Consider the following 22,373-nt stretch of genomic DNA (forward strand, 5'->3'; position numbering starts at 1 on the left):
GTGGTGTCCTTTCTTGAACAAGATGCCACCTTGTGTGTGGAACTTGTCAGCAATCTCACATACAGCTCTGGATGTTGGATCTTTATCACTACTAATTGATTTCATCATGTGTTCCAACTTGCTGTCACCCTTGTAGGTATTGAGCACAGATTTCCTTAATAGGCAGTGCCCATCAGTTGCCCTTTTCTTTGTGAATACAAAGACTCACGACCATAAAAAGGGTAAAACAACAACAACATTTATTAGTTTGCGCTCTCCTCTTTTCCTAGGTTTGTTTTTAGAATACAGTTTTAAGATATGTATTGAAATCACCCGTTAACAGGCAGAGCCATTTGTGGAGCTGATGTCTGGGCAAAGCACCTGGGCATAGGAGCATTGGGTGGTGCTGGCTTTCCTGCAATCTCAGGCAGGAAGGGTGAGCTGGTGGAGAATCAGTTGTAGGCGCAGGGTCATGGGATGGCAGGGCAGCTGTGACATCAGAAATGGGGGGCTGAGTCACGTGACAACGCAGACGCATGAAATATGTTTATGATATTTTACGCGTACAGCAAATTCCGGATAGTAAGCTCTTTAGCTCTTCTCGTAGTCTCATTCAGATTAATATTTATTATAACCAGCAAAATTTCTCATTACAGCAGCAGTCAGGGGCACAGTCAGACCCATGGGGGACATGGTGCCAGTGCCATCAGGGGCACTGGACACAAAAACTGGAGTATTTGTTTTTAGCAGTGCAAAAATTCAGATAGTCACATGAAATTTTGTAATAAAAACAAGTAGAGAAGAGGTTGGTGTCAAGCTCAAGCCTCAAGATGCTTCTGTTTGTGACAGAGTCTTCAAGTGGAATAATGTTGCAAAGCTTACTTGCACATCTGCAGGAAAGGTGTGGTATAGTTCACTCTTTGGAATTATATGTTGGCTGCTTAAGCCAATGATCAGCAACCCTTGTAAATGATTATAAAGGCACACAATCATAGCAATAATTGTTGTGATTCCTTTCTTTTCCTTTACATTGACTTTTAGTACTTAAAGATATTTTTACACCCGATTTACATTAGCTTAAAGGTATGGTATACTTTGCTCTTTGGCATTATAGAAGCCAAAACAGGATCATATGTCACTGATAAAGTGGGTACTGCATCCCAAGTCCTATGGTATATTTGCAATGTTAATGCCAATCAGCATGACCAGCATTTCCCATGGGGCTGGACAATTTGCAGAAGCATAATTTCTGCTTACATTTTTGGGCCCCACTACATCCTTCAGTCCCACAAGTTTGACATCCAGATAAAGACTTGGCTGCAAGAATTTGTACATTTAATTGTCAATTACTCATAGAGGATTATTATCAGCTGGGATACAACCCTATGGTCAAATACCTGGCAGACATCCATTGCTACAAAATTAAAGTGCCAGTAGCAATATGCAATGCTGCTGATGATGACAGCAGCAGTAACAATAGCAGCGGCAAAAACAATAGCAGCAGTGGTTGCAGTGTTGTTCCAAAAACCAAGTGGGATACAAGGAAATCCAGCCTATACTGTGATACAAGAAATTGCGGCTTGTCTCTAGCGATTGATTAATGAATCAATCGCCAGTTAATTCCATAATTGGACATGCGGAAATTCATATGCACATATAAATACTAATGAATATGAACAGTGGAGGCTGTTTATCCTTTAGCTTTCTTTTAGTTCATTCAGTTCAAATATATATTTTTAACATAACGCTTACCTATTATGACTCTTGTGACATCAGAAATGAGGCTGGGTCCTGTGACAGTATAGACCCATGAAATATGTTTATGATATTTCATGTGTGCAGCGATTTCTGGATAGTAAGGCCTTCAACTCTATTCATAGTCTCATTTAAGTAATATATATTATAACCAGCTCAATTCACAATACAACTCTGGTCAAGGCACTGATGGGCTCATCAGCATATGAGCACTAAAGATTATTTTAAAAGGTAATTTATGCAAAAGTTATTCTTGTGTAAATTATACAATAAGAATACTAAAGTGTATAAAAATGACTGAAATGTTCATTATGAGAGAGAGAAAAAATATTATCCCATGTTATCAGGCTTTTTATACATATCATTGCTGTCTGCAAAGATAAACAAAATAATTTTGGAGAAAAAAAGCAGGAAAATGTTTGAAAAAGTACAAGCATTGATATGTTAAGATCAAAGCCAAAACTTTTGCAAACAAATAAAAAACATTTGATAACAATCGATGATATTTTCTTTAATGCCACAAGTGCACCAAAAAAATATGAATTTATCAATGCAAATATATTATCAAACCATATTGAGTGCATATGAATAAAGAGCTGGAGTATTTAAATATCAACTGTAATTAAATTACTCAACCGACGGTGAGTCTGTAGTATTCCTGCTCGAGCTTGCAGCCGACCCAGATCCCGAATTCCCCAAGCTATCAAAGCTCTGCTGCGACCTATGCTCAAAGCCCTTTCCAAAATCTGGGAACCCGAATCCCAACCTCTGCATAGTCTCTAGTACGCGCTTATCATACCAACTTTTGTTTTTCATCTCTTTGTTGTTTCCACTCGCCTGGTTACTGTTGTTAGTAAAGTACAAACGCAGGGCTTTTTCGCAAACGCGATTAGCCATATTGTTTGTACTTTTAGAAACAAGGGAGCCGCAAACTCGAAGGAGGAAATGAATGTCAAGGACTAAACAGTGGACGCCGAAATGGCTGAATTTGCGCTTTTCGCCGGTTGATGTTTCCCAGTTGCGAGGGTCAATCATTTGCACAAACATGCAGTCGATAATGCCGCTGATGATCGGCCGCTTGGGCAGCGGCCAGCGGTCGAGCTCGCGGGATATCTCGCCCAACTGTCTCAGCAACGCCTCCATCTGCATTGACGGCTGCATGTCGTCTGTAACCTGGTCCTCCTGCGTGAAAGTAGCCGTGACAAAGTCAAAAGACGATTTGGACACGGCCACCGCCTGTTTCTGGCAAAACACATCTTGCAAAGTACCCGGGAATGCCTCCAGGCGCTGCTCCAGGTTGTGGATGTCCGAGACTGTGCGCCCAAATATGCGGTCAAGATGCGTGGCCGAGCGCGGAATCACCCAGCTCACCACTGCTTGCGTACTAACCAGAAGAGCAAACTCCTGGGTGATGGTCGCGTGCGTTTTGCGCAGGATATTGAGGAACTGCTTGAGCACGCCCTCGATGATGGCCAGGACACTGGCAACAACTTGGCCGTAGAGCGAGTCGCGCACGATGTGGCGCAGCTCGTTGCCAAACTCGATCAGAACCTCATCCAGCTTGCTGACAGACGCAATAATAGGGGTCTGCGCGCCGGACGCGTCACTATGGGCGGATATCGATACCCTGCTGACCACAGCGAGTGGGTCCTCGGCGACGGTCTTGGCCATGACGGCCAGGCAGCGGGCCTCATAGCTGCGGATGCAGCTGGTCAAGTCCGGGAAGAACTCCTGGTCCAGCATGAACTTGAGATCCAGCCCGGCGTGGCCCAGGATATTGACCTCGGCCAGAGTATGGTTGAGACAGCTGGCAATGACCTGGAACTTCTGCATCTCATGGAAGACGTGGCGGCGGAAGATCACGGCGTACCCGGCCATCTCCTGGCGCACCCAGGCGATCAGCGCAGACACCAGCGTCGGGTCGGCAAAGAACGCCGAGTACCACTCGCACGTATTGCGGATCAGCCGGAAATACACGACGGCCAGCTCTCGGATGTACATGCCGGTGTTCCCCTCGAGCTTGAGCTGCCTCGTGCGGTTCTTGATGGTCGAGCTGCGTGACGCCAGAAACGCCTCCTTGGCCTCCTTGTCCCACCCGAGCCGGTGCAGCAGCTGCACGCTGGCCGCCACCTGCGGCCGCGGCGAGCACGGAATCAGCAGATCAGCCAGGATCAGCCGCGCGAGCTCGCCCGTGTGCGCGTCAACAGCCCGGCGCACGGCCGGCTGCAGCGGCGCATCGGCCGCGCGCGCGCTGATTCGCTGCACGGCAGCCGTCGCCGCGTCGAACTCGCGGCGCGCAATCAGCACGTCCAGCTCATCGAGCATCTCGGCGCCAGGCCTTGATGCGCCGCCATCCTCGACGCCGCTGCGCGTCCGCGGTGGCGCCGACTGCGCGCGCGGGTCCACAGGCACGGGCGGCGGCATGCCCGGCGGCGGCTCGGAGCCGAAAAAGCCGGCCTTCGCGTGGCTGATCAGCAGCAGCATTTCGTTTTTGGCGTCGGCGCTGCGAAAGCCGAATAGGAAGGTCTCGGCGCGGTTGACGATGCGCACAAGGTTGTTGGCGCGCGCCGAGTCGGCGACCTCGGCGACCGAAATGTCGGCCAGCGCAAACGAGCGGTCGGCGACCAGCGCGGGCTGCGCGTGCGTGCCGCGCTTGGTGCGCACGGCCAAAAGCAGCATGTCGCTGAGGACGACGATGTCGACGCGCTGGCGCGGCTGCATGGTCGACGGGCTGAGCTCAGCCACGTTGCGCACGTCGCCGAGCACGTGGCGGCCAGGTGCAAACGGCACAAAGCGCTGTGCGTCCCTGATGCTCGCCCATACTTTGGCCAGCTGCTCCTTGAACAGGTCGTTCTGGTTTGCCATGCTCATGCGCATGGTGCGGCGCCGGCCAATGCGGCCCTCCTCCTCGGCATCGGTGTCCTCCTCCATCAGGTCGCCGCCCACCTGGTTAATGCTGTGCAGAAGCTCGCGCAAAAGCTGCATGTCCCGCTCCATGCTGGAAATCTCCTTGGAAATAAACACAAAGCTTTCGTAGTTCTTGTATACGTTGCGCTGCAGGTTCTTTGACGCTGCCTTGCGCGCCTCCTCCAGCGTCTTGCGGAACTGCCGCAGCCCGCCTTCGGGCACTGCCTTGAGCGTCTCCTTCAGGTATTCCTCGGCCTGGAACTCGGACCTGGTCAGTCGGCTGAGGGAGACGCTAGGGAGCTCGCCACTGGACACGTCGCCCGTGTACTTGGACCCCGGAGGGTGGCTGCCGCTGCCGGCAGTGTCGCGAGGCGTAAATTGGCGGTCGCGCAGCATGCTTTTTCTCCGACCACCAGCGTTCATCCTTAATAATTGCAAAAAACGGAATTGGCGTGTGTGTGTTTAAATTGGGTTTGAAGAATGGAATTAGCGCGTGTGTGTTTGAATTGGGTTTGAAAAATGAATTAGCGTGTGCTTGAATTGGGTTTAAAAAATGGAATTAGTGTGTGCTTGAATTGGGTTTAAAAAATATGTGAGTGAAACTGAAGAAAAAAGCAAAGCCCGTGACGAAATGGAAAACATATGCATGAAAAAAGATCGAACAGTAATCGATCAATTGTGATTGGCCGGCTTTAACCAGAATGAAATGCTAAACGACAAAAAAGAAATAATTCAAAATCCACCTCGATATAAATTTATTTTCTCTATCTTTGAGCCCCCCCCCCCCCCAATTCATTCTTTTTTCTATAAATTTATCAAATTACACTCACAGCAATCATAAAATAAACATAAAAAGCCAATGGACAAACTACTTCTGCGCCGCCCACCAACATACGCATTCGTCCGCAGTCTCTCACTCTTCACGAGCGGCGGCAGCACCGGCGCCGGCACCGCACCGGTGCGCCATAGGTCGCAACCTAACCAGCCTCTTCCAAGGCACCACGCATCAGCGGCCGCCCCCCAGCGACCCACGCTTTACACTCCTGGGCAGCTCCCTCCTCCAAGTACAGCTCCCACCCTTTTCCCAACTCTACACGCGGCCGGGGCAGACCCTCGGTCAATCCGCACAGGCGCGCACAAAGGCAGTCCTCCCAGGCCCGACGTCTCTCCTCAAGCCGCTAATCGGACGGCCAGCGTTTTTGCAGGAAATATCGACGGACACTCGGGCGGCGGATATTCTGCTGGCGCCGCGGATGCCCGGGGCCCTGGCGGTGGTCGGGATGGACGGGGCAGCAGGGCTGTTTGTGCGCAGAGGGTGCTGGCTGGCGCGGACGCGGTTCCTGCAGGTGTCCGCGTGGAAGGGCATCGGCGGCGGCGGCGGCTTCGGGGCGCTGGCCTTTGACAGTGTGACTGGGAAGGGCACCGTGGTGCTGAATGCCACCGGAGAGATCCATCGCCTGGTGCTGGGTGATGCCGAGGAGTATCTGGTGGACCCGAGGTTTGTCGTTGCCTGGGCGGACTCGCTGCGTGTGGTGCCGCAGGACGCGCCCTCTACCCAGCAGACATCCGACCACAACCCCACTGCGCCTACCACTGGCGCTGTTGTTGTTGAACGCGCTGCGCCGCTGGTGGGCAGCGCGCCGGTGGTCGAGAACAGGGTATCATCGCTACCGCCGTCGCCTGCCCGGTCCGCACAGACTGTTGGCGAATCTACCATGGCTACGCCGCCCGGTGGGGAGCCCGGTAATGCGCTGGCGGCCAGGATCCTTGCGGCGGTCAGCGGCTCGCCCGCGCTGTGGTCGGCGCCTCGGCCGGCGCAGCCAAGGCCGGTGCTTGGGCGGTTCTCAAGGCCACGCGCACTTTGGCTGGCGTTCCTGATCTGTATCGCGTCACGGGACCCGGCGAAATCTACGTGTCTACCAGACTGGCGCCGAAGCCGTGGACGCGCATCACAGAGAACATTGCCGCAAAGTCTTCGGCCAACTGAAATGCTTTGAAAAATATATATGTGTGAAAGGATAAAAAGAGAAGAAAAACATGGAAATGTAAATGTGATTACAGGCCGAAAAAGTTGTTTTGGCTGTTCGTTGATGGCGTGCTCTGGCCGAAAGGATTGAGCTGCTGCTGCTGCTGGCTGCTGCTGGAGTTGCTGCTGGCTGCTGCTGTGGCTGCTGCTGCTGCTGCTGGAACAGCATCTGTTGTTGGGTCTGCATCGACGGTGTTTGCATGCCGCCAAATATGCTCGTCCCGTGTTCTGCTGCTGGAGCGGTTGAGGCTGCTGCTGCTGGCCGAAAACGTTGTTCGACCCCATCTGGCCGAATCCCGCCGAGCTGTTGTTGTTCGATCCAGCCATCATCTGGTTCATGCTCACCTTGCTTCCGCCACCAGTGGCCAGCCCGCTAGAGCCACCCGTGGTAGCAAACGGATTGCGACTGACCTGCCCAAACGACTGGAATGTGTTGGACGTGGACAGCGCCGCCGGGCTCAGATCCACCAGCGACGACCCGCCGGCAGCCATCAGCCCACTGGCACCGCCGATTCCCGAAGAAGCAGCGAGCCCAGGCGTGCCCATCGCAAATGGCGACGACGCGCCACCCATTGCCGAGCTAGTGCCGCCAAAGGGATTGCTGGATGCGGCTGACCCCATGGCCAGGCTGGCAAACGGGTCGATCTTGTTGCTGTTGCGCGCGATCTCCGCGAGCTTCGAGTTGGGGTCATTCGGGTTCACCCCAAATGGCAGCGTCTTGGCCCCATGCCGCCGTCAAACGCGCTGCCAAAGGCCCCTGAGGCGCCGTCGAACCCGCCTGTGCCCTGCACGTTGCCTCCCCCCAGCAGGTCGCCGCGTTGGCGGTGTTGGCGCCAGCAACGCTCCCTGCAGTGCTGAACATGCCTGCGCTGTTGAACGCATTGCTGGATGCGCTCGCGCTGTCGAACATGTTGCCGGACGCGCCTGTGCCTGCATTGTCGAACATGCTCCCAGCTGCGCCAATGCCTGCGCCCCCCATGCCCATGCCCAAGCTGGTGGTCGTCAGCGTGGTCTGCGACACAAACTGGTTTGTGCTGCCGCCAAACTGGTTCCCACTGCCGCCAAACTGGCTCGTGCTGCCGCCGAAGCCGCCGTTGCCGTAGGGGTTGTTCATGCGCCCATGCCGCCCATGCCGTTCATGCCGCTCATCGACAATGAGTTGTCGTTGGCGCCCAGGCCAAACGGATCAAACGCAGCATTGCTCGCGCCAACCCCAGCAAACTGCGCATTCCCAAGGGCGCCCATCTGCACATTCCCAAGCTGCTGCTGCTGCTGGGAGAAGCTCGTACTACTCATCATCGCCGAATTATTCGCAGCCGCTGTATTTCCAAACGAGTCACCAAACCCACCAAGCAAATCGACCTCCTCCGCCTTCCCACCCCTCTTCTCCTGCACCGCCTTAGCCTCCTTTGCGCTCTCCTCAATAGCACGCCTGAGCTCCGCATCCTCATCATAATTATTCGGCAGTTTCTTGACAGTAGCAGTAGCCGACCGTTTGCTTTCCGCCAACGCCCAGCGCATATCCCGGTCATCGTCGCCGTAGCGATTATCTGCAGCTGAAAAGCTATTGACCCGGCCATGACCAGACCTTTGCTGCTCCTGTCGATCGTCGGGCATCCGCCTCTGGGGCAAACGACTGGTGCTTTCAGAGTACCCCGTGCGGTACAGCCCGTCACCATTGTGGAACCCACCGGCGTAGTTGCGGTTTTTGCGTGCCTCCTCGAGCGCCGTCCGGTCGAGGAGAAGGGAGGTTAGCGCTTTGGCCTTTTGCCGCACATTGGCGCCCTGGTCGCGCCCGCTGTCGTCAATGTATTGGAACTCGCGCAAAGTCTTGACCACAAAGAGGTTGTCCACCATGTAGTCTGCACGACTATCGAGCCAAAGCAGATGCAGTGCTCCAGCACTCTTAGTGCCTTGAATACGTGCCGCCAGTACCGGCCCTTGTCGTTGAGCTTTTTGTCCAGTATCTCCATGACTCCCACAAAGTCACTCCTACATACATATGCAATTAAAGTTGGGGGTAAGAGAAAAACGCCTTGGCTTCAGCCTCATTGCCATTTATGCAAAAATTTCCAGAAGAAAAAATAAAGCAAAAAGATACTTACGGGTTGTAGGTTGCCTGGGCAATTTCGGCCAGCAACGACTCGGGTGCGCTTCCCGGGTCATTCGAGGTAGCCTCGCGCACCTTCTTCTGGATAGGCGAGCATCCCAAGGTGTAATTCTTCCTACAATTTCTTTTTCAAATGCAAAAATAAATAAATTACAAGGTGACGTAGCCAAAAGAAGGCTTGGAGAAACAAAAAAACACCCCCCTGTTGAATTAGTGACTTGAGCAGAAAGATATTATGAGTTGGTTTTATTTTTTGATAATTCGTAATGTCCTCTCCTTTCTCTCCCAGATTAACTTACACCGAACGCAACACTCCTTTTGCTGCAGACATTGTTGCTCAATTGCGGCCTTTATATATTGATTAAAATAGTACGAATGAAAATACAAGAAAAAATAAAGAGGGAAGAATAAGAAAACGATAAAAATGTGTAATTAATTGGCGTATTGAAATTCCAAAAGGCCAAGTGTGGGGAGGGGAGGGAGGAGGACGGAAAATAATAATAAAAATGTGGTTTTTTTTTACTCTTTTGCAAGCAAAAAAAGTCCTTTAACCTATCCCTTTGTACTGGCAAATAAAAATAAAAAGACGGTATGCGGAAAAAAAGATGCGCTCAGATAAAAATCTGACAGAAAGAAGGCCCTCACCCTTGCATCACTGTCATGTGCCAACAAAAAAACCACAAGCGTTATTTTTCTTCTTTTCAAGTTCCCGAGTCGACACCCATTGCAGTGGCACTGGCAGTGTTCTTCGAGTACCTGGTTTCATGAGACTGCACCGATGCAAGTCGCTCAGCAACCCCATCCTCCTCAACAACAAACATAACTGGCGGGTCCTGGATAAACGGACACAGGTCGCTGGGCAGGTACATCCCGGACCTATCAACGAACCTCGCCCTCTCACGCACCTCTCCATATACATGGCCTCCAGCCGACTGCGCATGTCCTCAACCACAGCATGCATCTCCTTCTGCACATGCCTGCGCCTCTGTACCTCGACAATCAGACCATCGTAGGAGCTGTGGAAATTGCGGTACCAAGAGACCAACCCCCACATATCCGACAAAAACCCGTCGGCCATCACCAGCAGCCGCTCAAACCGCACCTGAGCATCCGCTGCCGCCTCAACATACCGACTGACAATCCCAGACACGCCTGCAATAGCGTCGAACTGCCCGCGACTGTCCGCGTAAAACGCCGAGTACTGCAAGTATCTCACATAAGTCTCCTCCGACCGCCGCTGCACCTGGCCAAGGCACTCTCGCATGTCCTCGATGATCGCTGGTATCTCATTGGTGTCGCGCAGGAGCACGTTGTAGTCGGCAATGCTCAGCACGCCGCCCTCTGCCTCGAGCTCCCGCACGGTCTCCCGCAGCTGGTCGCAGTGGCGGTCCATGGACCGCGAATCCTGCGCAATCTCATCGACCACCGCCTGCGACTCCTCCACCAGCCGCCGATATCCTGGACACCTGCCCATGTAACGCTGATATCCTCGGCAGCAGGAATCTCAATACCCGCGATGCCGCTCAACGCAGCCGCACACAAATCCCTGTCGGCCTCGGCGAGCTCGCGCAGCTCGTCCAAGCACTCCCTCATTGCGCGGTCTACGACATCCACGGCGTCCTGGTCAATATGGTCGTACAAAGTGTGCTTATCTCGCCTGTGGGTTGTTGCCAGGAGGAAGGTTGGGACTGCGGAACTCCTTTTCCACAACTTCGCGGTTCTTCAGTAGCTCGATGACCATTGCCATTTCACGCTGCACGTCCTGGGCCTCCTGCCACCTAGCTTTAACTGTGGTTTCCATGTCCGATAGGTGCTGCTGTAGGTTGCTCTCGAGCGCTGCATACTGAATTTGCCTCTGGTTGTCTTCCAGCAAGAACGCTAACTGTGGGTGGATGTTGCTGATATGCTCGTGGTGGTGTTTGCTCTGCGCTAGTGAGTCTGAGGATGTTTGGACTAGCTCCCGCACTGTGCGTGCGCCCTGTATTGACGGCTCAGATAGACGCGTTACTGCCTCAAGTGAAGCCATGTGAAGTAGAAAAAATATAAAGGTAAAAGTTAATATTACCAATTTCGGAAGAAAAACAAAAAAAATACAATTACCTCTATTTCTCTTTTTTTTCAGCGCGCTTTGTTCGATTGTGTGTAGTGTTTTCGAGCACAAAGAGAATGCTTATGGCCATATGGCGCATGATGCTAGTACCTTTTTTACAATTTAATAACTATATGTGATGGTGGAAAAGCATATAAAGTGGCCAAGTACTTTGCTCGTGGATGAAAAATCCTTAATTTTTATCTGTATATTCTTTGAACCAGCAGAACTACTAAACAAACTGGTGATTTATTTGGTATCATCTGAGCCAATCGTAACAGTTCGAAAACTAGTGGTGAGCCGGAATTAATCGCAAAATATTAAACTTTACAACTATTACAACCAGGGTGGTAAATTTACACTGGCCTGGTCAAACATTAGGTTGTTTTAAGTATTGACAGCGAAGGAATCAATTATTGTTTGTTTCTGTATTTAGCCATGGAAGAAACATACAAAAGAGACCAAGTGGAAGGTTCCATCCTATGTTCTTGTGGATAAATAAAACTCCAAAAATAGCATTTACTTGCAATATATATTAAAAATTAATGTTTAATTTGTAAATTGTAAATTGTAAAATTTTGAATTAAACACATTCTATGCCACAGCAAAAATACAAATGTTTTTTGTCTACTCTTGTCCAATAATAATAAAATATAGAACAATAAACATGTATAAAATGCAGGCCACTGCTCAACCATGCAAGGAAATTGCAACCACATAAATTTTTCTTCTCACAGTGCTTTTTTCTACATTCAGTAGATTCATTATTTGACTGCGGCTTTGGATCTATTTGTAAAAGGTGTCCTATTTGCTTATTGCACCTGGCATGACCTGTTCTCAAACGAAACAGTGTTGCATATGTTTCTGGATGTCAAATTTCATTATAATGTAGTGATGTGTCCATACCAACAAAATAGAGAAAACCCAACCACTGATGTGTCTTCCGCCTCTCATTCTCTCACCATATTTTTCACATTTATTTTATTTACTTACAGCTTGTTGAAACACCACCCCTAAACTTTTTTATATTAATCTTTTTCAAGTTACCAACAAATGGCTGCCGATTTTATCGCGGTAAACGCTAGCGTCGCAATTGATACTGTTGTGTCAATGGCCTGCCTTGTGGCAATGTTTAATTCCAAACCCACCAGGCGCAAAGCATTGCCCACGCCTGCGTTTCCACTGATTGCATTGGGCATTGCCAATGTGGCACTTGTTTAATCCAGAGCGTCCATCAGCTCAGTTGTTTTTACTGCTTCTTTGTCTGCCGCAGTCTCGCTGACGGCATATTCGGCATTTTGCCACTATTTGGGCGCAGCCAGCGGCAGCAATGCGCTTCCTGCCTTTATGTGGTTAGACTTTACCGGCTGGGCCAATTGCCGCTGATAATGACCTTGCCGGCAACCGCAGCCAGCGCAGCAATTCACATTTGGCTTGCGTGGTATGCGCTGAATTCGCAGTTGAAAAGCAACATTTTGTTCCATCTCAAGGGCGTGTGCGCTCTCGATGGATTTGCCATTATCAAGCTTGTGCGCAGTGGTAGTCTTTCCATTGAAGATTTGCGCAACCGCAAGTTTGAGAGCGAGTTTAGCGAGCACAGCAAAAAAGCGGTGTTTGACCCGAGACAGAGGTAAGCATTTAAAAAAAACATGCTAGAGTTTATGTTTTAAACTGTATATTGTTTTTTAAATGCGCTAGTATATTTTATTGTTTTTGCACAAATAGGTTCTTTGTCATCCGTGGGGTTATTAATGCCGAGTGAAGGAACTTGTAGGCATGCTTATTGCCGATACACTAGTTCAAATGGCTACTCACTGGCGCCGGATTCTGTTTGTTGGCATTCTCGCGGCCATCGGCAGCCCAAGCCCAGTCGACTATCCAAGATTGGCCGTGCTGCTCATTTTCTGGCAGCTGCTATCGCTCACCATCCTTGCTGATAGATACATTTCTAGAGTAAAGAGAGATTTGGAACAAAAAACGTGTGCGCTTCTCCAAGCCAAGGCCCTAGATTTTTTTATGATGTCCCATTGCAATCCTTATGACGCATGGAGCTCAAAAAGAAAACTACAGAATATCTCGTCAGGAACCGTTACTCTTCTTGGTGCCCTCAGTTCAGCGTTTGGTCAGCTCTTCAACGTGTGGATCATCTACAGAGAGATCGGATGGTATGCCGTCATTCCCATCGTCATCACCCTCATTCACCAACTGTTCTCCCACTTGGTTTCCCAAAGATCGAGAACCTGAGACAACTGAATCAAGCGACAAAAATGCCCAGGTTTCAAGATACTTACCGCAGCATACTTGACAACATCCGCACAATCAAGTTCTACGCCTGGGAGAATGTGTTCATAGGTGTAAAGGCATTCAGAGATAATCCAGTCTATGTTCCACCAATGGTCTGGCATATGGCAAGCTACAGTGTCAACCTCATCGGGTGCGCGTCCTCACAGATTTCCGCGGCGCTGACAATTATTTCTTTTTTGGTGCATCCAGCAAGCCTGTATCATACCCGAAAATCGTGCTGTTAGTGGACTCAATCGACTCGCTCACAAAATTTACCAAAACGATTGCTTCTGTTGGAAAGACAATTGTTGAAATCAATAAGGGTCTGGATTTCATACAGACACTATTTGATGCTGAGCAGAAGGTCTATATTACACACGTGACAGAGACTGCTGAGGACGGCGTTGTGGTAAAGCTCGACAGCTGTGTATTAAGCTGGGGCGACAGCAAATTTACACTGGATCCGATCACGCTGTGCGTCAAGGCTGGCGAGTTCGTAACGATAATCGGACGCATTGGCAGCGGCAAGTCGTCACTCCTTTCAGGGCTGTGCGGCGAGATGCCCGTGGTCAATGGACATGGCTGTGTGTATGGCAAGATTGGTTACGTTAGCCAGAAGCCATACATTATGAACGACACCTTCCGCGAGAACGTGCTCATGGCGCTGAGTACGACGAGGAATGGATGCATCAGGTGCTTGAAGCCTGCGCTCTGTCCGAGGATGTCGAGCAGTTTGCAGCTGGCGATCTGTCAGAGATTGGCCCTAATGGCATTAACCTGTCCGGCGGTCAAAAGGTGCGACTGGCACTAGCGAGGTAAGTATTGGATATTCACAGCAAACATGTATCATACATCCAACATATGGAGGATGTAGAATATGTACTTTGTTGCTAATTATTTTGCTAATTATTTTGTAGGGCACTGTACCTAAAAGCGGACGTTTACATCTTTGACGACTTGCTTGCGGCTGTCGATGCGCAGGTCGAGCGCCTCATTATTGAGCGCGTTTTGGCATCTGGCGGCATCATTGGCGACAAAACACGCATTTTAGTCACCCACGCCGATCATCTGGTGCCGCTGAGCAGCAAGGTTGTCACGCTTGCTGAGGGGCATGCTGTGATTGCCGAACAGCAGCCAGTCGATTTAGTGTCTGCTGTCAACACAGATGAGCACACCCTGATTCGTCGACAGAAACTGCTTCAACCAGCAACGCTGACACCGAATCTGGAAAGTTTACCATTCACCCGAGCTGAAGGATCCACCGTTCAAGCTGTGGCAGCTGCAGAAGTTTATCAAGCTCAGTGGGTATGGGACTGTTGCTATTGTAGCCGCGATCCAGCTTGCCAATGTTTATGCGATATACTATGTCGAAAGTCTGCGGATCGGACTCATGGTTGACAGCAATCCCGACACGATGCGCCAGTCGATGAGTAGGTACCTAATTGTCAATGCATTTATAGAGATTGGTCGCATGCAGCTAAACTCGCTTGAGTCATGGATCAGGGAGGTTTTGTGGACCAAACGTGTTTTGGAGAAAATGCGTCGCCAGCTTATCAGCATATTTTCTCACTGCCACTCACACTGTTTGAGAGACTCTCTTCGCAACAGTTCGTCGACATATTCATAAACGATCGAAACGACGTTGCCATTTATTTTCCACAGACCTTTTGCAACTCCGTTCTGTTTGACGGCTTCTTGGCTGCCTCCTCCATACTTCAGATCACAATGGCGTCGCCAATAGTTGTGTTGCTGTGCTTGCCACTAGTTGGCATTACTATTTTATACAGCATATTTTTTGGAAATCCGGAAAATTTTATCCGGGAACTCGGGTTTTTCCATTTCTCTACGATTCGTTAAAACACAACATATTGTGCTCAAAAACAGAGCTCTGCTTCGGATTCACAGATGTGCAGACCGATACCTGGACCGCTTCAGAGCCTCGACTGCTGGGGATATAAAATACGATTATTACTATACAGTAGCTGGCAGTTTACAGAGCATTTTAACCGCCATTTGTGTCGAACTCATTCGCAGCGGGGTGTTGGTATTTAATATCTACAGGCGCCTTTACACCAGCGCTCTTGTGCTTTCCGGTGAGGTTGACGTGATGATATCGCTGTCATTAAATGTGTTCAGTCGCGCTACTGCTCTTACTCAAGTGTTTGGTAGGCTTGAGAATCAACTCCCGGCATTCTCGCGCTACTACCAATTTACTGAGCAAGGGGAGCACGAGGCACCGGCGGTCATTGAGGATGCAAGGCCAGAACCTAGTTGGCCGCAAAATGGCGTGGTTGAGTTTCGCGATTACAGTATGCGCTACCGCCCAGAATTGGATCTGGTTCTCAAAGGGCTCAGCTTTTCGGCACAAGGTGGCGAGAAGATTGGCATTGTTGGACGCACGGGTGCAGGCAAGAGCTCACTCACATACGCGCTGATGCGTTTGGTCGAGCCAGCCAGCGGCCAGATTATGATTGACGGCGTTGACATTTCAACCATTGGCCATCGTGACCTGCGATCGCGCATTGCCATCATTCCGCAGGACCCGGCGCTGTTCAGGGGTACTATTCGCGACAATCTGGATCCAGCCAACGAGTACACCGACGACGAAGTCTGGGCGGCTATTCGTGCGGGTCAAATCAGCGACCTTCTCGATACTCCAACAGAAAAGTACGTCAATCTCTGGATAACGAAAAATCTGACAAGGGACCATGGATCGAGGGTGTCGGGTTAAACAAATGGGTTGAAAACAGCGGCAATGATTTTAGTGTCGGCCAGCAGCAGCTCATCAGTCTTTGCAGGGCTTTGCTTTGGCGGCGCAAGATTGTCATTTGGATGAGGCAACGGCCAATGTGGATTCCAAGACCGGCCAGATCATTCAGAAGTGATTCGCCGCGAGTTCAAGGAATGCACCGTGTTGACGATTGCACATCGGCTGGGCACTGTCATGGACAGCGACCGCATCCTGGTAATGGACCACGGCCAGATGGCAGAGTTTGACTCACCTGAAAACCTACTTGCTGACAAGAACAGTCATTTCTCGCAGCTGGTAGAAAGCATGAATCTCAACCAGGGCAATTGACATGGTCTTTTTTACAAATATATAATTTATCGATCACTTATTAAATGGAAGGATAAATCATGCAATATGCTATTCACATATAATATCGCAACAAAAATTTAAATGGCAAAAATTGAGAGCGGTGGGGTTCGAACCCACGCGGACTACGTCCAACAGAACTTGAGTCTGTCGCCTTAGACCTCTCGGCCACACTCCCTTTTTATTAAAGCTATTAACTCTTTCTGAGTTTAAACATCAAGCTAATATTATTATAGCAAGCATTATTAATTGTAGAAATATTATCTATATGATGCGCACAAAAATGTAATGTAAGAATTACTTTATTGATTCGTAATGTAAGTTTTAAATTAAGCACCTTGAAGTAAAATTAATTTTAATTCAAGCAGCTGTGAGTTTGTATTTGACGTCTTTTTAGTGTGAAGCAGTGTATTTCAATATAATCAAATCAAGTTGTGTTGATCAGAACATTGTTCAAAATCCAACATTTCAATCTCACATGGACAGCTTGCCCAGGTTAAGCCCGGCCTTGATGGACGCCCACCAAGAGTCGCTGTAAGCAAAGGCAACAATCTGCTGAGTGAACTTGAATCCTTTTTCCGTGTCCTGGATAGGGTAATCGACAATGGGCGGAATAGGCGTCTTGATAAAGGAGAAGCGATCCTCGGTGAACGCCTTTTCAACGCAGAGTGCGCGCAGGCCTTCGGGTCCAGCAAAACGGCCAAACCCGCTGATTCCAACCCACCAAAGGGCAGGGACTGGCAGATATAGTTGACGCCAAAGTCATTGACGTTTGTCATGCCCACGCGCAATTTTAGAGCAATGCGGCTTGCGCGAGCTTGGTTGCCCGAGAAAACGCTAGAGCCCAGACCATATGGCGAAGAGTGGACCTTGTTCAGGACATCCTGCTCGTCGCTGAACTTCATAATGACCATTATAGGACCAAAGGTCTCATTGCGCGTGATGTCCATGTCCGGTGTGACATCAACAAGCAAAGTGGGCTCGAAGTACTGGCCCTTGGGATGAAGCGGATGAATATAGGGGTGGCCTCCAGCCAGGCAGCGGGCGCCCTTGGAGACGGCATCGGCAATCAGGGACTCGAGGCGGCCAAAGCTGTTCGACAGAATCATAGCGCCGCAGTCAACCTGGTTAGGCTGGTCATCGAGGATAGCGCCGAGGCGCACGGCCTTGATGCGGCGGGTCATTTCACTGACAAAGTTGTCGTAGGCGGCGTCCTGCACAAGGATGCGCTCGATGCCGATGCAGTTCTGGGAAGCGTTCTGGATGACACCGCGCATGAGCACAGGGATGCACTGCGACATATCAGAGTCGGCAAACACGATAGCGCAATCCTTGCCGCCCAGCTCAAGCGTCACCGGGGTCAGGTTCGAGCTAGCCGACTTCATCACCAACTTGCCGACCTCTGGTGACCCAATAAAGGTAATGTGGTCAATCACGACGACGACGTCAGCGCATTTCCAATGTCGGCAAAACCAGTGACAAACTGGACGAGATCAGGGTTGTGGCCGCACACATTCAGCGCGCGCTTCACTATCTGCTCCCAGTAGGACATGCTCCAGGCAACGTGCTCGCTAGCCTTGATGACAATACCGTTACCCGAAAATATGGCCGAAATGACCGGACCAATGGTGTTGTGGAACGGGTAGTTCCACGAAACCAGGGCGGAAACCACGCCGCGCGGCTGGTAGACCACGCGAGCCCGCTTGTACATCATCATAAAGCCAGGATCGCGCTTGTCGTCCATTAGTGCCTGTTCACCATTCTTCATGTCCATTGTAGCTTGGCCGACGTCGTCAGCACCTCGCCCAGGGTTGCATCAATCATGGTCTTGCCTGAATCGCGGCACGCCACCTGGCAGATCTCGCGTTGGTGGGAGATAATAAAGTCGTTGAGCGTCCGCAGAACCTGCCGCCGCTGCTCAAACGTGGTCAGAGACCAGGTCGCCTGCGCACTGCGAGCGCGCTGCAGCTTATCCGAGAGCTCGTCAGGCGTGGTCACGGGGGCCTGTCCTAGGGAGCGGCCGGTGGCGGGTCGAAACATTGGATCAGATCAGGACGGTCCTTGATGAAAATACTTGGTTCATCCAATATTTCGTTGGCGCGCCATCCGGGGAGGCTCTCGGCCGGCGGCTTGAGTTCAAAGCGGATTGCAGGGAGACTGCGATTGCGGAAGAACAGGATGTAGAGCACGGCGCTGCCGGCAATGACAGCAATGACGATGGGGAGTGAGTCGCACTGCGACAGATGTTGGCGAAGGCAATCCATGCTTTGGGTTTTGGAATTCTATTTTTAATATTAAATGGAATTTAGGTTTATTTTGGAGCGCAAGAAGTTTAAAGGCAGAGAAACAAACAAACAAGAATCGCCAACACGTGTTGAAAATAAATGCGCGCGTGTGTTCCTTGAAATAAAATTTAAGTGTTGGGTGAAACAGTGTCTTTTTTCCCACTGCTAATAATTTTTTTTCCTTCTTTCTTGTTTTAGCAAATTTTTATTATTTTTCTCTCTCAATCGTTATTCTTTTTTATTGGCAATATAAATGGCGCGCAAAAAGAACAAGAAGATAACATTCAAACCGTGGTGCTGGTACTGCGAGCGAGAGTTTGAAGACGAAAAGGTACTGATACAACACCAAAAGGCAAAACACTTCAAATGCCACATTTGTTCCAAGCGCCTCAACACCGCCAACGGCATGGTTATCCACGTCGCGCAGGTGCACAAGGAGAATATAAACATGTTCCGAATGCGATGACCGGACGCGACCTCCCAGACATTGAGATCTTTGGCAGCATGGGGATCCCCGAGGAGGACGTGTTGGATTACGAGAACCGCATGTGCGAGAAGCTCGGCGAGCCAGCAGCAAAGAGGCCGAGGCAGCAGCAGACAGCAGGTGGAAGCAGCTCTAACGGCAGTTACGGTGGTGCGGGATCGGTTAGCGCAATTGATCCGGAAGAGCTCAGACTGCAGCTGGAGCAGCACCGCTTGACGATGCAGAAACAGCAACAGCTCCCGCAGCAGCAGCAACAGCAGCAGATACAGGGCCAGACAATGGGCCAGCTGCATCCGCCGCCGCCAATGCAAATGCCTGTGCAGGGGTATGGGTATCCTGGTTATAATTACGGACCATCACCGCCAATGCCACCGCCACTTCAAGGCTTTGCGCGCCCGCCTATGTCAATGTTGACACCGCCACCCTCAAGGCAGCTCTGCCTCCACAGATGCCGATGCCGATGCCCCACCACCCACCCGCCCCGATGCCGATGCCGCCACCACCACCGCGATGACAATGCCTGCACCGCCTGTGCCGATGCCGATGCCGATCCTCCGCGGCTGCCGCAGCAAATGGGGTTCCGGCCACCGCCAATGCCACCACTGCCGCCTGTGCAATCTCAGATGCGCCCGCCATTGGGCATAGCGCCTCGGCCGCCGCTGCCTATGCCTATGTCTCTGCCGCTTTCGCCTGCTTCTTCGGCGCCAGTTCCGCCGACTCTGGCAGCACCTCTACCTCCACCCCTACGGCCACTACACCCGCCTCGGCCGCCAATGCTTCCCATCCAATCCCAACGCCTCCTGCAGCTCAGCAACAATTCATTGTGCCTGGTAAGCCAAGTATATCGTCTGAATATTCACCGATAGTGAGCCTGTTTCGGCTACCTCCTCTGCTGCTGTACAAACACCAGTGTCTGCTTTATAGATAAAACCCAAACAAAGGCCAAATCCTCACGCCTTGTCTACAGCGATACGACAATGTCTATGGTAAGTATTTTCTTTTCTGTACAGTTGTTTTATGTGTCGTTGTCATTGTTGTTTATCTTGCACATTAGTATGCTAACATATGCTTAACCTCTATAATTTATAATTAAAACAATATAGGAGGAACGCAGGGCATTGCTTCCAAAGTACCGTTTCGCAGTTTAATGCCTTTGCAATTAAAGGTTCAAACATTTTCAATACACTTTAACTTTAAAGGCAAGCAAATCAAATGTCATTCAATATCATTTTTTACAATTATCATTCCCCCAAACAATTCCAGCTTTGTTAGCATGGTAATGTTTTTCTTTTAGATAAATATAATTGATATTTGTGTGGAATTAAATGTGAATAAAAAACGAGTCAAATAAAAAACATATTTAGAAGAAAGCAGCGATGGCAAGATACCAGCAGCGGCAGAGGCAACAACCTTGGCGGCACCGCTGGACGAGGAGTCATGGGCGCTGTGGCTGGAGTTCTTGGAGCCCGACTTGGAGGCGGGCGCGGACTCAGACTCCTCATCAGCGAGGGTGTCGAGCTCGGAGGCGCTGGCGTTACCCGAGGGCTTGGGGACGGGGGTGCTGTTGGTGATGACAACGGGCTCACCACCGATCTCACCGACGTCCTCCGATGAAGAGGACTCTCAGCAGACTCCTCGCTGGAGTTTGCAGCGGACTCCTCAGCGGACTCCTCAGCGGATCCCAGTGGATCTCAGTGGACTCCTCAGTGGACTCGACAGTGGACTCGACAGTGGACTCACAGTGGACTCGACAGTGGACTCCTCAGTAGACTCGACAGTGGAACCCTCGGTGATAGAAGCAATGGGGGCGGGGGCAGTCACGGAGTCTTTGGTGATAACAACTGCCTCCTCGTCAATCTGCTGAGCAACAACAGCGACGGCGACAGCAGTGAGGGCAAGGGCTTGGCGAACTGCATTGTGAAGTAAAGGGGAAAAGGAAAAAGGGAAAAAAGAGGGTAAGAAAAGGGGGCGAGGAAAAGCTGGGCGATGGAGAAAAAGAAAAAAACTAGAATGTTTAAAACTAGAAGAGAGAAAAAAGCAAGGGGAGTATAGAGGAAGTTTATAGGTGGTCTTATATATGTCCAATATTTTGGAACTCGGCTGAGGTTTAGAAAAAAATCTGTTGTTCTTTCAATGTTTATTTTTCCTTATTTTTTTGTTAGTTGTTTGTGTCAAGGTTATGATTTTTATTTTTGCGGTCCTTCGGTCTGCACTAGCTGCAAAGGACCAGCCCAACGCCTCTCTCCTTCCACGCGTGCATGCCCATTCATAGTGCATATACGCAGATCCCAATTATATTTGTTGTTATTTGTTTTTATTTTGAAACTAAAACACTGTGAGAAGGGGGTGTAATATTTCTAGGTATTTATTTTGTCATCCGAGTCCAGTCTCATTCCGCTTCTCTATCTACCATGCACATGTTTTTGTTATGTGCCAATAGTGATACCGTTTTTTGTTTACATCCCTGCCATACGTATGTATGACAGCGAAGGAAAGCCCGCTTTGATATTTCTTGTTCTTTTTTCGGGTGGAATGATGTAGCGTGGGGTGAGAATGGCGAAAACATGCAAAAGTTTATTGTGTATAATTTCTGCAAAGACTGGAAAATCCCTATTTTGATTTTGATTTTTCTTATTCCTCAGTCATCGTTTTTTATTCTGGTGGAAGAAAGAATAATCACGATAGGTTTTTTTACGCTGTGTTAGTTGCCGATCCATGCGTGTTCCTTTCTTGTTGGTTTCTCAAAAGAGAACGTTCACGAAGAAAACGAGATTATTTCCGTTATCCCGTGCCAGGTTTAATTTGCCCGCAACAAAAAAAGAAAATTCAATATCAATTTTGACTATCATCGATGACATCAAATGTGTGTAATGCCATTTTTGTGGGTGTAATCAAATCAGATCACACATGATCACGATTACTTTTACTGATAAGATTCGTTGTTTTTAGTTGGTGAGCCAATCCAGAAAAATGAAGTGGTGTTTGTCAGGCCCATCTATCTAGCAGGTTGGGTTTTTCATATTTCTAGAACAGCTCATGTATACCCATGCCATATAAAACACAAAACGCAAATACGACTTCTTTTTGGTAGATGCAAATGCTTTTTGGTGTCCCATTGCCAAAGCATGCCAAAAAACAAAGTATAAAGAGCACAAAGAAAAAATCCACCAGACCTGTTTTTTTGGCTTTACAAAAAGAGAAACAAAAAAACACTGCATCTTTTTTTTTGCAGGGCATCAAAGACAAATCCTTTTCTCTGTTATCCCCTACTCTCCCTCCTCTTCTTGTCCTCATCTTTTTCTCTTTCCTTTTCTTAATTATTTTTTATTTCCTCTTCTTTATTGTTGACAACACAAAC

The 22,373-nt window shown here is 49.6% G+C and overlaps 7 protein-coding genes and 1 non-coding gene across 8 annotated transcripts; 3 read left to right on the forward strand and 5 right to left on the reverse strand.

Annotated features, from left to right (window-relative positions):
- Positions 1-2,273: 2,273 nt before the first annotated feature.
- BX661DRAFT_204482 (uncharacterized protein) lies at positions 2,274-5,037 on the reverse strand (the record flags this gene model as incomplete). Its single annotated transcript, XM_051538558.1, has 2 exons — positions 2,274-2,571; positions 2,643-5,037. 2 exons carry the CDS (start codon positions 5,035-5,037, stop codon positions 2,528-2,530), a joined length of 2,439 nt encoding a protein of 812 aa, XP_051392702.1. The 3' UTR covers positions 2,274-2,527.
- A 463-nt stretch (positions 5,038-5,500) lies between these two features.
- Positions 5,501-6,628, forward strand: BX661DRAFT_197421 (mitochondrial biogenesis protein AIM24; the record flags this gene model as incomplete). The annotated part of the gene is made up of 3 exons (XM_051538127.1): positions 5,501-5,610; positions 5,666-6,416; positions 6,467-6,628. The coding sequence occupies 3 exons, from the start codon at positions 5,501-5,503 to the stop codon at positions 6,626-6,628; spliced, it is 1,023 nt and encodes a 340-aa protein (XP_051392703.1).
- Positions 6,629-6,808: 180 nt separating this feature from the next.
- Positions 6,809-8,396, forward strand: BX661DRAFT_89916 (uncharacterized protein). Its single transcript, XM_051539571.1, has one exon. The coding sequence runs from the start codon at positions 7,005-7,007 to the stop codon at positions 8,121-8,123; it is 1,119 nt and encodes a 372-aa protein (XP_051392704.1). The 5' UTR covers positions 6,809-7,004; the 3' UTR covers positions 8,124-8,396.
- Positions 8,397-8,890: 494 nt separating this feature from the next.
- On the reverse strand, positions 8,891-10,612 carry BX661DRAFT_89931 (autophagy protein Apg17-domain-containing protein). Its single transcript, XM_051539572.1, has 3 exons — positions 9,534-10,612; positions 9,077-9,125; positions 8,891-8,892 (listed from the first exon to the last, which is right to left on the reverse strand). The coding sequence occupies exons 1-2, from the start codon at positions 10,249-10,251 to the stop codon at positions 9,115-9,117; spliced, it is 729 nt and encodes a 242-aa protein (XP_051392705.1). The 5' UTR covers positions 10,252-10,612; the 3' UTR covers positions 8,891-8,892; positions 9,077-9,114.
- A 5,729-nt stretch (positions 10,613-16,341) lies between these two features.
- BX661DRAFT_t61 lies at positions 16,342-16,424 on the reverse strand. The gene has a single exon. It is a non-coding gene; the product is annotated as a tRNA-Leu (tRNA).
- A 189-nt stretch (positions 16,425-16,613) lies between these two features.
- On the reverse strand, positions 16,614-18,610 carry BX661DRAFT_180223 (Aldehyde/histidinol dehydrogenase). The gene is given in 5 exon segments (XM_051535411.1): positions 16,614-16,955; positions 16,967-17,648; positions 17,720-18,008; positions 18,047-18,255; positions 18,303-18,610. The coding sequence occupies 5 exon segments, from the start codon at positions 18,508-18,510 to the stop codon at positions 16,721-16,723; spliced, it is 1,623 nt and encodes a 540-aa protein (XP_051392706.1). The 5' UTR covers positions 18,511-18,610; the 3' UTR covers positions 16,614-16,720.
- A 183-nt stretch (positions 18,611-18,793) lies between these two features.
- On the forward strand, positions 18,794-18,967 carry BX661DRAFT_135988 (uncharacterized protein; the record flags this gene model as incomplete). The annotated part of the gene is made up of 1 exon (XM_051532667.1): positions 18,794-18,967. A coding segment is annotated over one exon (174 nt), but the record flags the coding sequence as incomplete, so codon positions are not given.
- Positions 18,968-20,192: 1,225 nt separating this feature from the next.
- On the reverse strand, positions 20,193-21,892 carry BX661DRAFT_170069 (uncharacterized protein; the record flags this gene model as incomplete). The annotated part of the gene is made up of 4 exons (XM_051533584.1): positions 20,193-20,206; positions 20,404-20,635; positions 20,756-20,925; positions 21,859-21,892. The coding sequence occupies 4 exons, from the start codon at positions 21,890-21,892 to the stop codon at positions 20,193-20,195; spliced, it is 450 nt and encodes a 149-aa protein (XP_051392708.1).
- Between the last annotated feature and the right edge of the window lie 481 nt (positions 21,893-22,373).

This window comes from Kickxella alabastrina (assembly GCF_025024165.1).
Source record: "Kickxella alabastrina strain RSA 675 chromosome Unknown BX661scaffold_7, whole genome shotgun sequence".
In the NCBI taxonomy this organism is placed as follows: Eukaryota; Fungi; Kickxellomycota; class Kickxellomycetes; order Kickxellales; family Kickxellaceae; genus Kickxella; species Kickxella alabastrina.